This window comes from Macaca fascicularis, chromosome X (genome assembly GCF_037993035.2).
Source record: "Macaca fascicularis isolate 582-1 chromosome X, T2T-MFA8v1.1".
NCBI classification, from domain to species: Eukaryota; Metazoa; Chordata; class Mammalia; order Primates; family Cercopithecidae; genus Macaca; species Macaca fascicularis.
The window spans coordinates 115,273,950-115,288,809 of NC_088395.1; the positions used below are offsets into that span (position 1 = coordinate 115,273,950).

The window sequence follows — 14,860 nt, forward strand, 5'->3', positions numbered from 1 at the left end:
TTTTCATGACCTCAACGTTTAAAAACAATTGTACCCCCACCCCCATTTTAAAATAGAATATTCCTTTTTTGTCTGATGTTTATTCATAATTAGATACAGGTTATGCATCCCCAGCTGGAATACTACATGAGTGATGCTGTGTCCTTCTCAGGCTAACAGATAAGGAGGTCCATGATGTCTATCTGCCCCTCATTTGTGATTTTAGTTTTGATCATCCAGTCAAGTTGTTGCTCAGTTTCTCCACTGTATCATTATGTTTTTTCTTGCAACTAGTAAAACTGTAGGAAGGCATATTAAGATAGTGCAAATATACCACTCCTCATCAAAAATTTCCCTTAGATTTAACATCCATTAATGATTTTGCCTCAACCAATCTCTACTGGGATAGTGGCAAAATGATGTTGTTTCAACTCTAGCACTGCCTCCACATTTACTAGTCAGTTCTACTGTAAGCAAGAGCCTTCCCTTCTCTCTGGTTTACTTATGCATTTCTTATCATTTTGGACTCATTTTTTCCCATGTTTTCCACTAATTTACAATTTCTAAACTGTCATTACTTATTTCGATGCTCTCATTGTTCCAGATTTGGAAGCCCCTTCAAACTGGATTTGATGTTTTTCTGATATGTACTTCCTTCCAACTATTTTTTTAGCACTTTTAAATATTATTCCATAATAAGATGCTCCAGGCTTGTCCCTCTTTCATTCTTACTAATATAAGCTTTGTTGTCCTACACTTGAAGTAGAGCAATAGCCTCTTGTATGATCTTGCTATTCCATATTCTTCCTGTATTTGGGTGGCTGAGGTGGGATGATTGCTTGAGCCTAGGAGTTTGAGGACAGCCTGGGCATCATGGTGAGATCCTATCTCTATAGAAAAGAAAGAAAAAGAAAGAATAAAATAATAGTTACCTTTCATTAAGTACACAGCATACATCAGTCTTCTAAGCACTTAATACTTGTTAGCAAAAGACAATGAGCTCTGCAGGAGAAAAAGGAAGAGCTTTATTTTCTATAAAAAGTAATCTGTGGATTGGGAAGGCACAACTTTCAGTACAAGTGAAAGTGTGATCTCTGAAGAACAAAGGGAGGATTTGGCTTAAGGGAAAGTTCTCACCCATGTTCTCAATCAGGTCCATTTATGCAAATGAAGGATACAGACTTCATCAGTTCTGATTGATTGAAATACTTGAGCCCTGATCAGGTGATTTCCAAGACCAAAGCCAGAAGTCTGCCAGATGTTTCTTTCAAATGGCCAGTGGGCAGGGGATGTTTTCAAGCCACAGTTTATCTTCGCAGTGGCTTGACTCTATTGTAGAAAGGGAGATCCTGTGACACTTTTACAACATCTTTACAAGAACACAAGATATGTGACATTTCCCTTACCCAGCCATGGCCAGTTGGTTGCGTTTTAACTTTGCGCACCTCAGTTAGCCATGGGAAGTTCATTTTGTCTGTCAGCCAGGGGTATATTTTAACAATATGAACTGTCTCATTTAATTCTCACCACAACCCTATGAAGTAAATACTGTTATTTTCTCTATATTTGAGGTGAGAAGACTATGAATCAAAGAGGTTAAATAATCAACTCAATTCACACAAGCTAATATAAGGCAAAATTGAGATTATAGTCTTGGAAGTTTGACTCTAGAAACAGTGCTATATGCCACTATGCAATTCTTATGCCCTCACTCCCCTTCCTCCCCTCACTGCAATTTTTTTGTAACATTAATGATTTTATTTATTCAGGGTAATCCTGGTCGGCCGGGTCTCAATGGAATGAAAGGAGATCCTGGTCTCCCTGGTGTTCCAGGATTCCCAGGTATTTGAAGGGATTTTTGTGGTTTCCCTTTATATTAAACACCTCTGGGACAAGATAGCCATTTTCTGATTTGACTGGGTAAAGGTTGTAGCCCTGTTGCTTTGCCATGAAACTGTATGTACCTTCTGTGTAGGCATGAAAGGACCCAGTGGAATACCTGGATCAGCTGGTCCTGAGGGGGAACCGGGACTTACTGGTCCTCCAGGTAAGACTTGTTCCTGAAGATAGTTATACCTGATACTTAGATGCTTTAAAGAATTTGAAAGTTTTCATTCTGTCTTTCAGCCAGACCGTTGGAGGCTAAGTCCCCAACAACTGAGGGAAAATAAACAAGGCTCTCCTTTTATTTACTAATCTCTTACATTCTCTATTTTATTAACATAATATTGATAGCAGACCTTTTAAAGTTAAGATAGATACAGGATCAACAAAAACACTTCCTTGACATTAGCTTCTATACTAACTTCCCCAAATTCAATTGAACAGATCACAAGAGCAAGTCACATATGAATTTTTTAAAATATTTTTGATATTAAAATAGTTCATTTTGCTAAGAGGCTTATAGAAGCTTCTTATAAATTGAGAAATAGGGAATCCGCTAAATTCCCCTAGTAGATCAAAGGGTCCCTTGACAAGCACAGCAAGCAAAAACTGCAAATGATGTTGGAGTCAGAATGGATGTGTAAGGGAGTAAAATTGTCTTCCCCTGACACCAGTGTTCACAGATTTATAATGGATGAGACTTTCTAGTAAGTGAGTAATATTCGAAGTTTGAAAATAGGGATGATATGCGTACTTTTTACACTGACCCTAATAAAATTATTTTTCAATTGAAAGTTATTTTTCAATTTTTAGTTTTCCTAAACAGATTTCTGTTAGATACAGCAGCAGTTCAAAAACTGGTTTCTCTCACACCAATTCTTGTCCTGAACTTAGATCACTTTGGCTTCCATTTCTTGTAACCTTTCTCTTTCCCTTCAAATTTGTGTGTTTTGCCTCATAGGTCCTCCTGGATTACCTGGTCCTTCAGGACAGAGTATCATAATCAAAGGAGATGCTGGTCCTCCAGGAATCCCTGGACAACCTGGGTTAAAAGGTCTACCAGGACCCCAAGGACCTCAAGGTTTACCAGGTACCAATGCAGATCATCTTTATTATTATTATTATTATACTTTTAATTTCTGGTATACATGTGCAGAAAGTACAGGTTTGTTACATAGGTATACATGTGCCATGGTGGTTTGCTGCACCCGTCAACCTGTAATCTACATTAGGTATTTCTCCTAATGCTATGCCTCACCTAGCCCCTCATCTGCTGACAGGCCCAGGTGTGTGATGGTCCCCTCCCTGTGTCCATGTGTTCTCATTGTTCAGCTCCCACTTAGGAGTGAGAACATGTGGTGTTTGGTTTTCTGTTCCTGTATTAGTTTGCTGAGAATGATGGTTTCCAGCTTCATCCGTGTCCCTACAAAGGACATGAACTCATCCTTTCTTTATGGCTGCATAGTATTCCATGGTGTATATGTGACACATTTTCTTTATCCAGTCTTATCATTGATGGGCATTTGGACTGGTTCCAAGTCTTTGCTATTGTGAACAGTGCTTCATTAAACATATGTGGGCATGTGTCTTTATAGTAGAATAATTTATAATCCTTTGGGTATATACCAAACTGGGATTGCTGGGTCAAATGGTATTTCTGGTTCTAGATCCTTGAGGAATCGCCACACTGTCTTCCACAATGGTTGAACTAATTTACACTCCCACCAATAGTGTAAAAGTACTATCTCTCCACATCTTCTCCAGCATCTCTTGTTTCCTGACTTTTTAATGATCACCATTCTAACTGGCGTGAGATAGTATCTCACTGTGGATTTGATTTGCATTTCTCTAGTGACCAGTGATGATGAGCTTTTTTTCATATGTTTGTTAGCCTCATAAATGTCTTCTTTTGAGAAGTGTCTGTTCATATCCTTTGCCTACTTTTTGATGGGGTTGTGGTTGTTTTTTTCTGGTAAATTTGTTTAAGTTCCTTGTAGATTCTGGATATTAGCCCTTTGTCAGACGGATAGATTGCCAAAATTTTCTCCCATTCTGTAGGTTGCCTGTTCAATCTGATGATAGTTTCTTTTGCGGTGCAGAAGCTCCTTAGTTTAATTAGATCCCATTTGTTAATTTTGGCTTTTGTTGCCATTGCTTTTGGTGTTTTAGTCATAAAGTATTTGTCCATGCCTATGTCCTTAATGGTATTGTCTAGGATTTCTTCTAGGATTTTTATGGTTTTAGGTCTTACGTTTAAATCTTTAATTTATCTTGAGTTAATTTTTGTATAAGGCATAAGGAAGGAGTCCAGTTTCAGTTTTCTGTGTATGGCTAGCCAGTTTTCCCAACACCATTTGAATATGAAATCCTTTCCCCATTTCTTGTTTTTGTCAGGTTTGCCAAATATCAGATGGTTGTAAATGGGTGGCATTATTTCTGAGGCCTCTGTTCTCTTCCATTGGTCTATATATCTGTTTTGGTACCAGTACCATGCTGTTTTGGTTACTGTAGCCTTGTAGTATAGTTTGAAGTCAGGTAGTGTGATGCCTCCAACTTTGTTCTTTTTGCTTAGGATTATCTTGGTTATACAAGCTCTTTTTTTTATTATTCTATATGAAATTTAAAGTAGTTTTTTCTAATTCTGTGAAGAAAGTCAATAGTAACTTGATGGAGATAGCATTGAATCTATAAATTACTTTGGGCGGTATGGCCATTTTCACGATATTGATTCTTCCTATCCATGAGCATGGAATATTTTTCCATTTGTTTGTGTCCTCTCTTACTTCCCTGAGCAGTGGTTTGTAGTTCTCCCTGAAGAGTTCCTTCAAATCCCTTGTAAATTGTATTCCTAGGTATTTTATTCTCTTTGTAGCCATTGTGAATGGGAGTTCACTCATGATTTAGCTCTTTGTCTATTATTGGTGTATAGGAATGGTTGTGCTTTTGAACATTGATTTTCTATCCTGAGACTTTGCTGAAGTCACTTATCAGCTTAAGGAGATTTTGGGCTGAGACAATGAGGTTTTCTAAATATGGAATCATGTCATCTGCAAACAGAGACGATTTGACTTCCTCTCTTTCTATTTTATACCTTTATTTCTTTCTCTTGCCTGATAGCCCTGGCAAGAACTTCCAATACTATGTTGAGTAGGAGTGAACTCAGGATAAAGAAACTCACTCAAAACTGCACAACTACATGGAAACTGAACCACGTGCTCCTGAATGACTACTGGGTAAATAACGAAATTAAGGCAGAAGTAAATAAGTTCTTTGAAACCAATGAGAACAAGGACACAATGTACCAGAATCTCTGGGTCACAGCTAAAGCAGCATTTAGAGGGAAATTTATAGCACTAAATGCCCACAGGAGAAAGTGGGAAAGATCTAAAATTGACACCCTAACATCACAATTAAAGGAACTAGAGAAGCAAGAGCAAACACATTCAAAAGCTAGCCGAAGGCAAGAAATAACTAAGATCTGAGCAGAAGTGAAGGAGATAGAGACACAAAAAATCAGTGACTCCAGGAGCTGTTTTTTTTTTTTTTTGGAATAGAAACATTTATTAATAATTTGCAACATACTATATCTTAAAATTTTCCACTTTTAAAAATATTATCACTATTACACTCAATTCTAGGGTACGTAAAATTCATACATATAAATTATAAATAAACACCCAAATATAGTGTCAAAAGTCATCACATTCATATATAAAAAAAATAATTTTCTAAGTGGTCTCAGCAAAGAAAAGAATAACTAGGTTTAAATATTTTAATAATGTGAATTATTTTAAAATATTTTTAAGTCAGCAGAGTGCCTGGGCTGGCCATGATGCCTCACGCCTGTAATCCCAGAACTTTGGGAGGCTGAGGCAGGCAGATCACTTAAAGTCAGGAATTCAAGATCAGCCTGGCCAAATGGCATAACATCATTTCTACTAAAAATACAGAAATTAGCCAGGCGTGGTGGCGCACACCTATAGTCCCAGTTACTCAGGAAGCTGAGGTGGGAGGATCGCTTAAGCCCAGGTCGAGGCTGCAGTGAGCCCAAATCATGCTGCTGGACTTCAGCCTGGGTGACACAGTAAGACCCTGTGTCAAAAAAAAAAAAAAAGGAAACCACAAATAACTGGAGGTTTTAGATTGTTGATTGCATTTAAAAACCATTTCACACTAGGTGACAATATTCCGTATATATACAGAAGACTAAAAACATATTAACAGGCCTAGCAGTTCTACTCAAGAGGAATAAAACCACACAAAAACTTGTTCATATATGTTCATAGCAGCATTATTCGGAAGAGACAAAAAATGGAAACAACCCAAATGCCCATCAACTGATGAGTGGGCAAACTGTAGCCTATCCACAGGGTGGAATATTATTTATCAGTAAAGAGAAAGGAAAGTACCACAAAAGCTGCAACATAAACAAACCTTAAAAACGTCATCCTCAGTGAAAAAAGCCAGTCATAAAGCACTATAAACTGTAGGATTCTATTTATATGAAATACTCAGAATGGCAAATCTACAGAAACAGAAAGTAGACCCGAGGTTTCTAGCGGCTAGGGAAAAGTGGGGATTCGGAGATAATAGCTAGAGGGTGGTGATGGTTGTACAGCTCTGTAAATACACTAAATACCACTGAATTGCACAATTTCAATGGGTACATTATTCGGAATGTGAATTATATTGCAATAAAGATTTTACAAAATAAAAAATGTATTATCAGGTAAAGATTTTCTACTGTTGTCACTGTTAATCTTAACCTCATAAATCCTAATCCTGCGCCAGCACTGCCAGAAACAGAAAGAATCTACGCCATCCCAGCCATGCATCTGTGGGGGCACATTCAAGGAAAGTCTCCTAGTTGTCACCCACATGGCAACTCTAACCAGGGATGGCCAAAAGATGTCCCTGACGGACAGTCACAAGGTGGCAGCTCATCTGAAGGGCCCCCAACTGATACCAGGACTTCTTCACCTAAGCTCCTCAATTCAAGATACTTCAGAGTGGCCCAGCAGTGCAGATTTTCTTTATTTTTATTTTTATTTATTTCTGTGTGTGTGTGTGTGTGTGTTTTATTTTATTTTATTATACTTTATATTCTAGGGTACATGTGCACAACGTGCAGGTTTGTTACATATGCATACATGTGCCATGTTGGTGTGCTGCACCCATTAACTCATCATTTACATTAGGTATATCTCCTAATGCTCTCCCCTTCCCCCACCACACAGCAGGCCCCAGTGTGTGATGTTCCCCTTCCTGTGTCCAAGTGTTCTCATTGTTCATTTCCCACCTAGGAGTGAGAACATGCAGTGTTTGGTTTTCTGTTCTTGCGATAGTTTGCTGAGAATGATGGTTTCCAGCTGCATCCATGTCTCTTTAAAGGACATGAACTCATCCTTTTTATGGCTGCGTAGTATTCCATGGTGTATATGTGCCACATTTTCTTAATCCCATCTGTCATTGATGGACACTTGGGTTGGTTCCAAGTCTTTGCTATTGTGAATAGTGCCGCAATAAACATACGTGTGCATGTGTCTTTATAGCAGCATGATTTATAATCCTTTGGGTATATACCCAGTAATGGGATGGCTGGGTCAAATGGTATTTCTAGTTCTAGATCCTTGAGGAATTGCCACACTGTCTTCCCCAATAGTTGAACTAGTTTACAGTCCCACCAACAGTATAAAAGTGTTCCTATTTCTCCACATCCTCTCCAGCACCTATTGTTTCCTGACTTTTTAATGATCGCCATTCTAACTAGTGTGAGATGGTATCTCATTGTGGTTTTGATTTGCATTTCTCTGATGGCTAGTGATGATGAGCATTTTTTCATGTGTCTGTTGGCTACATAAATGTCTTCTTTTGAGAAGCATCTGTTCATATCCTTTGCCCACTTTTTGATGGGGTTGTTTGTTTTTTTCTTGTAAATTTGTTTGAGTTCTTTGTAGGTTCTGGATATTAGCCCTTTGTCAGATGAGTAGATTGAAAAAATTTTCTCCTTCTGTAGGTTGCCTCTTCACACTGATGGCAGTTTCTTTTGCTGTGCAGAAGCTCCTTAGTTTAATTAGATCCCATTTGTCATTTTGGCTTTTGTTGCCATTGCTTTTAATGTTTTAGACATGAAGTCCTTGCCCATGCCTATGTCCTGAATGTTATTGCCTAGGTTTTCTTCTAGGGTGTTTATGGTTTTAGGTCTAACATTTAAGTCTTTAATCCATCTTGAATTAATTTTTGCATAAGGTGTAAGGAAGGGATCCAGTTTCACCTTCCTACTTACGGCTAGCCAGTTTTCACAGCACCATTTATTAAATAGGGAATCTTTTCCCCATTTCTTGTTTTTGTCAGGTTTGTCAAAGATCAGATAGTTGTAGATGTGTGGTATTATTTCTGAGGGCTCTGTTCTGTTCCATTGGTCTATATCTCTGTTTTGGTACCAGTACCATGCTGTTTTGGTTACTGTAGCCTTGTAGTATAGTTTGAAGTCAGGTAGATGGCATTGAATCTATAAATTACCTTGGGCAGTATGGCCATTTTCACGATATTGATTCTTCCTATCCACGAACATGGAATGTTCTTCCATTTGTTTGTGTCCTCCATTATTTCATTGAGCAGTGGTTTGTAGTTCTCCTTGAAGAGGTCTTTCACATCCCTTGTAAGCTGGATTCCTAGGTATTTTATTCTCTTTGAAGCAATTGTGAAACGGAGTTCATTCATCATTTGGCTTTCTGTTTTTCTGTTATTGGTGTATAAGAATGCTTGTGATTTTTGCACGTTGATTTTGTATCCTGAGACTTTGCTGAAGTTTCTTATCAGCTTAAGGAGATTTTGGGCTGAGATGATGGGGCTTTCTAAATATACAATCATGTCATCTGCAAACAGGGACAATTTGACTTCCTCTTTTCCTAATTAAATACCCTTTATTTCTTCCTTCTGCCTGATTGCCCTGGCCAGAACTTCCAACACTATGTTGAATAGGAGTGGTGAGACAGGGCATCCCTTTCTTGTGCCAGTTTTCAAGGGGAATGCTTCCAGTTTTTGCCCATTCAGTGTGATATTGGCTGTGGGTTTGTCATAAATAGCTCTTATTATTTTGATATGTTTCATCAATACCTAATTTATTGAGAGTTTTTGTCAGGAAGGGCTGTTGAATTTTGTCAAAGGCCTTTTCTGCATCTGTTGAAATAATCATGCGGTTTTTGTCTTTGGCTCTGTTTATATGCTGGATTACGTTTATTGATTTGCATATGTTGAACCAGCCTTGCATCCCAGGGATGAAGCCCACTTGATCATGATTGATAAGATTTTGATGTGCTACTGGATTTGGTTTGCCAGTATTTTATTGAGGATTTTTGCATCGATGTTCATCAGGGATATTGGTCTAAAATTCTCTTTTTTTGTTGTGTCTCTGCCAGGCTTTGGTATCAGGATGATGTTGGCCTCATAAAATGAGTTAGGGAGGATTCGTTCTTTTTCTATTGATTGGAATAGTTTCACAAGGAATGGTACCAACTCCTGTTTGTACCTCTGCTAGAATTCGGCTGTGAATCCGTCTGGTCCTGGACTTTTTTTTGGTTGGTAGGCTATTAATTATTGCCTTAATGTCAGAGCCTGTTATGGGTCTATTCAGGGATTCAACTTCTTCCTGGTTTAGTCTTGGGAGACTGTATGTGTCGAGGAATCTATCCATTTCTTCTAGGTTTTCTAGTTTATTTGCATAGAGGTGTTTATAGTATTCTCTAATGGTAGTTTGTATTTCTGTGGGATCGATGGTGATATCCCCTATATCATTTTTTATTGTGTCTATTTGATTCTTGTCTCTTTTATTCTTTATTAGTCTTGCTAGCAGTCTATCAATTTTGTTGATCTTTTCAAAAACCAGCTCCTGGATTCATTGATTTTTTTTGAAGGCTTTTTTGTGTCTGTATCTCCTTCAGTTCTGCTCTGATCTTAGTTATTTCTTGCCTTCTGCTAGCTTTTGAATGTGTTTGCTCTTGCTTCTCTAGTTCTTTTAATTGTGATGTTAGGGTGTCAATTTTAGATCTTTCCCGCTTTCTCCTGTGGGCATTTAGTGCTATAAATTTCCCTCTACACACTGCTTTAAATGTGTCCCAGAGATTCTGGTATGTTGTATCTTTGTTCTCGTTGGTTTCAAAGAACATCTTTATTTCTGCCTTCATTTCATTATGTACCCAGTAGTCATTCAGGAGCAGGTTGTTCAGTTTCCATGTAGTTGAGCAGTTTTGATTGAGTTTCTTAGTCCTGAGTTCTAGTTTGATTGCACTGTGGTCTGAGAGACAGTTTGTTATAATTTCTGTTCTTTTACATTTGCTGAGGAGTGCTTAACTTCCAACTATGTAGTCAATTTTGGAATAAGTGTGATGTGGTGCTGAGAAGAATGTATATTCTGTTGATTTGGGGTGGAGAGTTCTGTAGATGTCTATTAGGTCCACTTGGTGCAGGGTTGAGTTCAATTCCTGGATATCCTTGTTAATTTTCTGTCTCCTTGATCTGTCTAATGTTGTCAGTGGGGTGTTAAAGTCTCCCACTATTATTGTATGGGGGTCTAAGTCTCTTTGTAAGTCTGTAAGGACTTGCTTTATGAATCTGGGTGCTCCTGTATTGGGTGCATATATATTTAGGATAGTTAGCTCTTCTTGTTGAATTGATCGCCTTTACCATTACGTAATGGCCTTCTTTGTCTCTTTTGATCTTTGTTTGCTTAAAGTCTGTTTTATCAGAGACTAGGATTGCAACCCCTGACTTTTTTTGTTTTCCATTTGCTTGGTAGATCTTCCTCCATCCCTTTATTTTGAGCCTATGTGTGTCTCTGCACATGAGATGGGTCTTCTGAATGCAGTACACTGATGGATCTTGACTCTTTATCCAATTTGCCAGTCTGTGTCTTTTAATTGGAACATTTAGCCCATTTACATTTAAGGTTAATATCATTATGTGTGAACTTGATCCTGTCATTATGATGTTACCTGGTGATTTTGCTCATTAGTTCATGCAGTTTTTTCCTAGCATCGATGGTGTTTACATTTTGGCATGTTTTTGCAGTGGCTGGTACCTGTTGTTCCTTTCCATGTTTAGTGCTTCCTTCAGGAGCTCTTGTAAGGCAGGCCTGGTGGTGACAAAATCTCTCAGCATTTGCTTGTCTGTAAAGAATTTTATTTCTCCTTCACTTATGAAACTTAGTTTGGTTGGATATGAAATTCTGGGTTGAAAATTCTTTTCTTTAAGAATGTTGAATATTGGCCCCCACTCGCTTCTGGCTTGTAGAGTTTCTGCCGAGAGATCTGCTGTTAGTCTGATGGGCTTCCCTTTGTGGGCAACCCGACCTTTCTCTCTGACTGCCCTTAACCTTTTTTCCTTCATTTCAACTTTAGTGCATCTGACAATTATGTGTCTTGGAGTTGCTCTTCTCGAGGTGTATCTTTGTGGCGTTCTCTGTATTTCCTGAATTTGAGTGTTGGCCTGCCTTGCTAGGTTGGGGAAGTTCTCCTGAATAATATCCTGCAGAGTGTTTTCCAACTTGGTTCCATTGTCCCCGTCACTCTTAGGTACACCAATCAGACGTAGATTTGGTCTTTTCATATAGTCCCATATTTCTTGCAGGCTTTGTTCATTTCTTTTTACTCTTTTTTCTCTAAACTTCTCTTCTTGCTTCATTTCATTCATTTGATCCTCAGTCACTGATACCCTTTCTTCCAGTTGATCGAGTCAGTTAATGAAGCTTGTGAATTTGTCATGTAGTTCTCATGTCATGGTTTTCATCTCTAGCAGGTCGTTTAAGGACTTCTCTACATTGGTTATTCTAGTTAGCCATTCGTCAAATGTTTTTTCAAGGTTTTTAGCTTCTTTGTGCTGGGTTCGTAATTCCTCCTTTAGCTTGGAGAAGTTTGATTGTCTGAAACCTTCTTCTCTCAACTCGTCAATGTCATTCTCTGTCCAGCTTTGTTCCGTTACTGGCAAGGAGCTGCATTCCTTTGGAGGGGGAGAGGTACTCTGATTTTTAGAATTTTCAGCTTTTCTGCAATACTTTTTCCCCCATCTTTGTGTTTTTATCTACCTTTGGTCTTTGATGATGGTGATGTACAAATGGGGTTTTGGTGTGGATGTCCTCTCTGTTTGTTAGTTTTCCTTCTAACAGTCAGGACCCTCAGCTGCAGGTCTGTTGGAGTTTGCTCAAGGTCCACTCCAGACCCTGTTTGCCTGGGTATCAGCAGTGGAGGCTATAGAAGAGTGAATATTGCTGAACAGCAAATGTTGCTGTCTGATCATTCCTCTGGAAGCTTCATCTCAGAGGTGTGCCCGGCCATGTGAGGTGTGAGGTGTCAGTCTGCCCCTAGTGGAGGGTGTCTCCCAGTTAGGCTACTCGGGGGTCAGGGACCCACTTGAGCAGGCAGTCTGTCCATTCTCAGATCTCAAACTCTGTGCTGGGAGAACCACTACTGTCTTCAATGCTGTCAGACAGGGACATTTACATCTACAGAGGTTTCTGCTGCCTTTTGTTTGGCTGTGCCCTGTCCCCAGAGGTGGAGTCTGCAGAGGCAGGCAGGCCTCCTTGAGCTGCGGTAGAATCCACCCAGTTCGAGCTTCCTGGCCACTTTGTTTACCTACTTAAGCATCAGCAATGGTGGGCGCCCCTCCCCCAGCCTCATTGCCACCTTGCAGTTAGATCTCAGACTGCTGTGCTAGCAATGAGGGAGGCTCCGTGGATGTGGGACCCTCCGAGCCAGGTGCTGGATGTAATCTGGTGTGCTGTTTACTAAGACCCTTGGTATGGTGCAGTATTAGGGTGGGAGTGACCTGATTTTCCAGGTGCTATGTGTCACAGTTTCCCATGGCTAGGAAAGGGAATACCCTTCCCCCTTGCGCTTACCGGGTGAGGCAATGCCTCACCCTGCTTCGGCTCTTGCTTGTTGGGCTGCACTCACTGTCCTGCACCCACTGTCCGACACACCCCAATGAGATGAACCCCGTACCTCAGTTAGAAATGCAGAAATCACCCATCTTCTGTGTCACTCACACTGGGAGCTGGAGGCTGCAGCTGTTCCTATTTGGCCATCTTGTGCAGTTCAAGGAGCTGGTTTTTTTAAAAGATTAACAAAATGGATAGACCACTAGCAAGATTAATAAAGAAGAAAAGAGAGAAGAATCAAATAGACACAATAAAAAGTGATGAAGGGGATATCACCACCGATCCCACAGAAATACAAACTACCATCAGCGAATACTATGAATACCTCTATGCAAATAAACTAAAAAATCTAAAAGATATGGATAAATTCCTGGACACTTACACCCTCCCAAGACTAAACCAGGAAGAAGTTGAATCCCTGAATAGGCCAATAACAAGTTCTGAAATTGAGGCAGTAATTAATACCCTCCACCCAAAAAAAGTCCAGGACCAGATGGATTCACAGGCAAGTTCTGCCAGAGGTACAAAGTGGCGCTGGTACAATTCCTTCTGAAACTATTCCAAATGATACAAAAAGGGGGACTCCTCCCTAACTCATTTTATGATGCCAGCATCATCCTGATACCAAAACCTGGCAGAGAGACAGACACACAGAAAAAAGAAAATTTTAGTCCAATGTCCCTGATGAACATCGATGCGAAAATCCTCAAGGAAATACTGGCAAACCAAATCCAGCAGCACATCAAAATGCTTGTCCACCACAATTAAGTCGGCTTCATTGCTGGGATGCAAAGCTGGTTCAACATACACAAATTAATAAACGTAACCCATCACATGAACAGAACCAATGACAAAAAAACACGATTATCTCAATAGACACAGAAAAGGCCTTCGACAAAATTCAACAGCCCTTTATGCTAAAAACTCTCAATAAACTAGGTATTGATGGGACATATCTCAAAATAATAAGAGCTATTTATGACAAACCCACAGCCAATATCATACTGAATGGGCAAAAGCTGGAAGCATTCCGTTTGAAAATGGCACAAGACAAGGATGCCCTCTCTCATCACTCCTATGCAGATCATTCTTTTAAGGCTTATTCATTGGAGAACATTTCCCTAGTTCTCCTTTTACATGTCAGAGGTTGTCTCTGACAATAGGAGTCTAAGCAACTAGTAGAATAGCAGACCACCACAAGTTCCGTTTTCTTTTTTCTTGAAAGTGTTAATTTCTCATGGTTGAATTTCTTTTAGACCATGTCAGGTTACTATTAGCCCCTCTGGCTGTTCCAATTTGAGCAACTAGTTAATGTTAAAAAAATTATAATGAAATGAAAATGTATTTAAGATCTGGTGCTTTCTGTACATCATCCATCAGAAAGATTGAAAGCTGATTTGTTGGGCTATCAGTTTCCCACTGTGAAGCCCCTTGTCTTTTAAACTAACTGGTGTCTAGGTGGCCATTTTACTCTATGCTTATAGCCAACTTTCATTAATCATTATAAAAGAAAGCAAGAACTAACTTCAGTCTTTCGCTCTTATTAAGTAATCAAGTGACAGTCTTATTAAAAACAAAGTATACCTGGCAGTAACTTATGGTGGGATGGTAAACAAAAGTTGGGACTTACATTCTTGTCTGATTCTGAAGACCAAGAGAACACAACTCCATTAAAAGCATCCCAGAAGCAAATGGATTATTTAAAACTAAAGCTAAATCCTTGTTGGCTTTTTTGGTCCTGGACTTGAGTTATCTCTTCATTTTTCTGGATTTAAGACAAAACCAAATTGGGAATTCAGTGTCTCGAGAATCTTTTGTCCCCTAGATCTGTCCAGATGTGAGAATATTCTACTCATATTTGAATACCTCATTTATTTTCCTGTAGGTCCAACTGGCCCTCCAGGAGATCCTGGACGCAATGGACTCCCTGGCTTTGATGGTGCAGGAGGGCGCAAAGGAGACCCAGGTCTGCCAGGACAGCCAGGTAAGACAAGTAAAACATGCTGTTGGTGGAGGGAAAGTCTTTGAGTTTGGGAGACCTCTGGACATAGGGCCTCCACTTAG

At 39.4% G+C, this 14,860-nt stretch overlaps 1 protein-coding gene across 2 annotated transcripts in view; it reads left to right on the forward strand.

Annotated features, from left to right (window-relative positions):
- The window catches only part of COL4A5 (collagen type IV alpha 5 chain), a 264,145-nt gene that overhangs the window by 237,944 nt on the left and 11,341 nt on the right, over positions 1 to 14,860 (forward strand). For both annotated transcript variants that reach the window (XM_074029887.1, XM_065538251.2), the window contains 4 exons: positions 1,749 to 1,821; positions 1,955 to 2,026; positions 2,825 to 2,953; positions 14,682 to 14,780. In XM_074029887.1, coding sequence (XP_073885988.1) covers positions 1,749 to 1,821; positions 1,955 to 2,026; positions 2,825 to 2,953; positions 14,682 to 14,780 — 373 coding nt within the window. The remainder of the gene's footprint in view (positions 1 to 1,748; positions 1,822 to 1,954; positions 2,027 to 2,824; positions 2,954 to 14,681; positions 14,781 to 14,860) is intronic.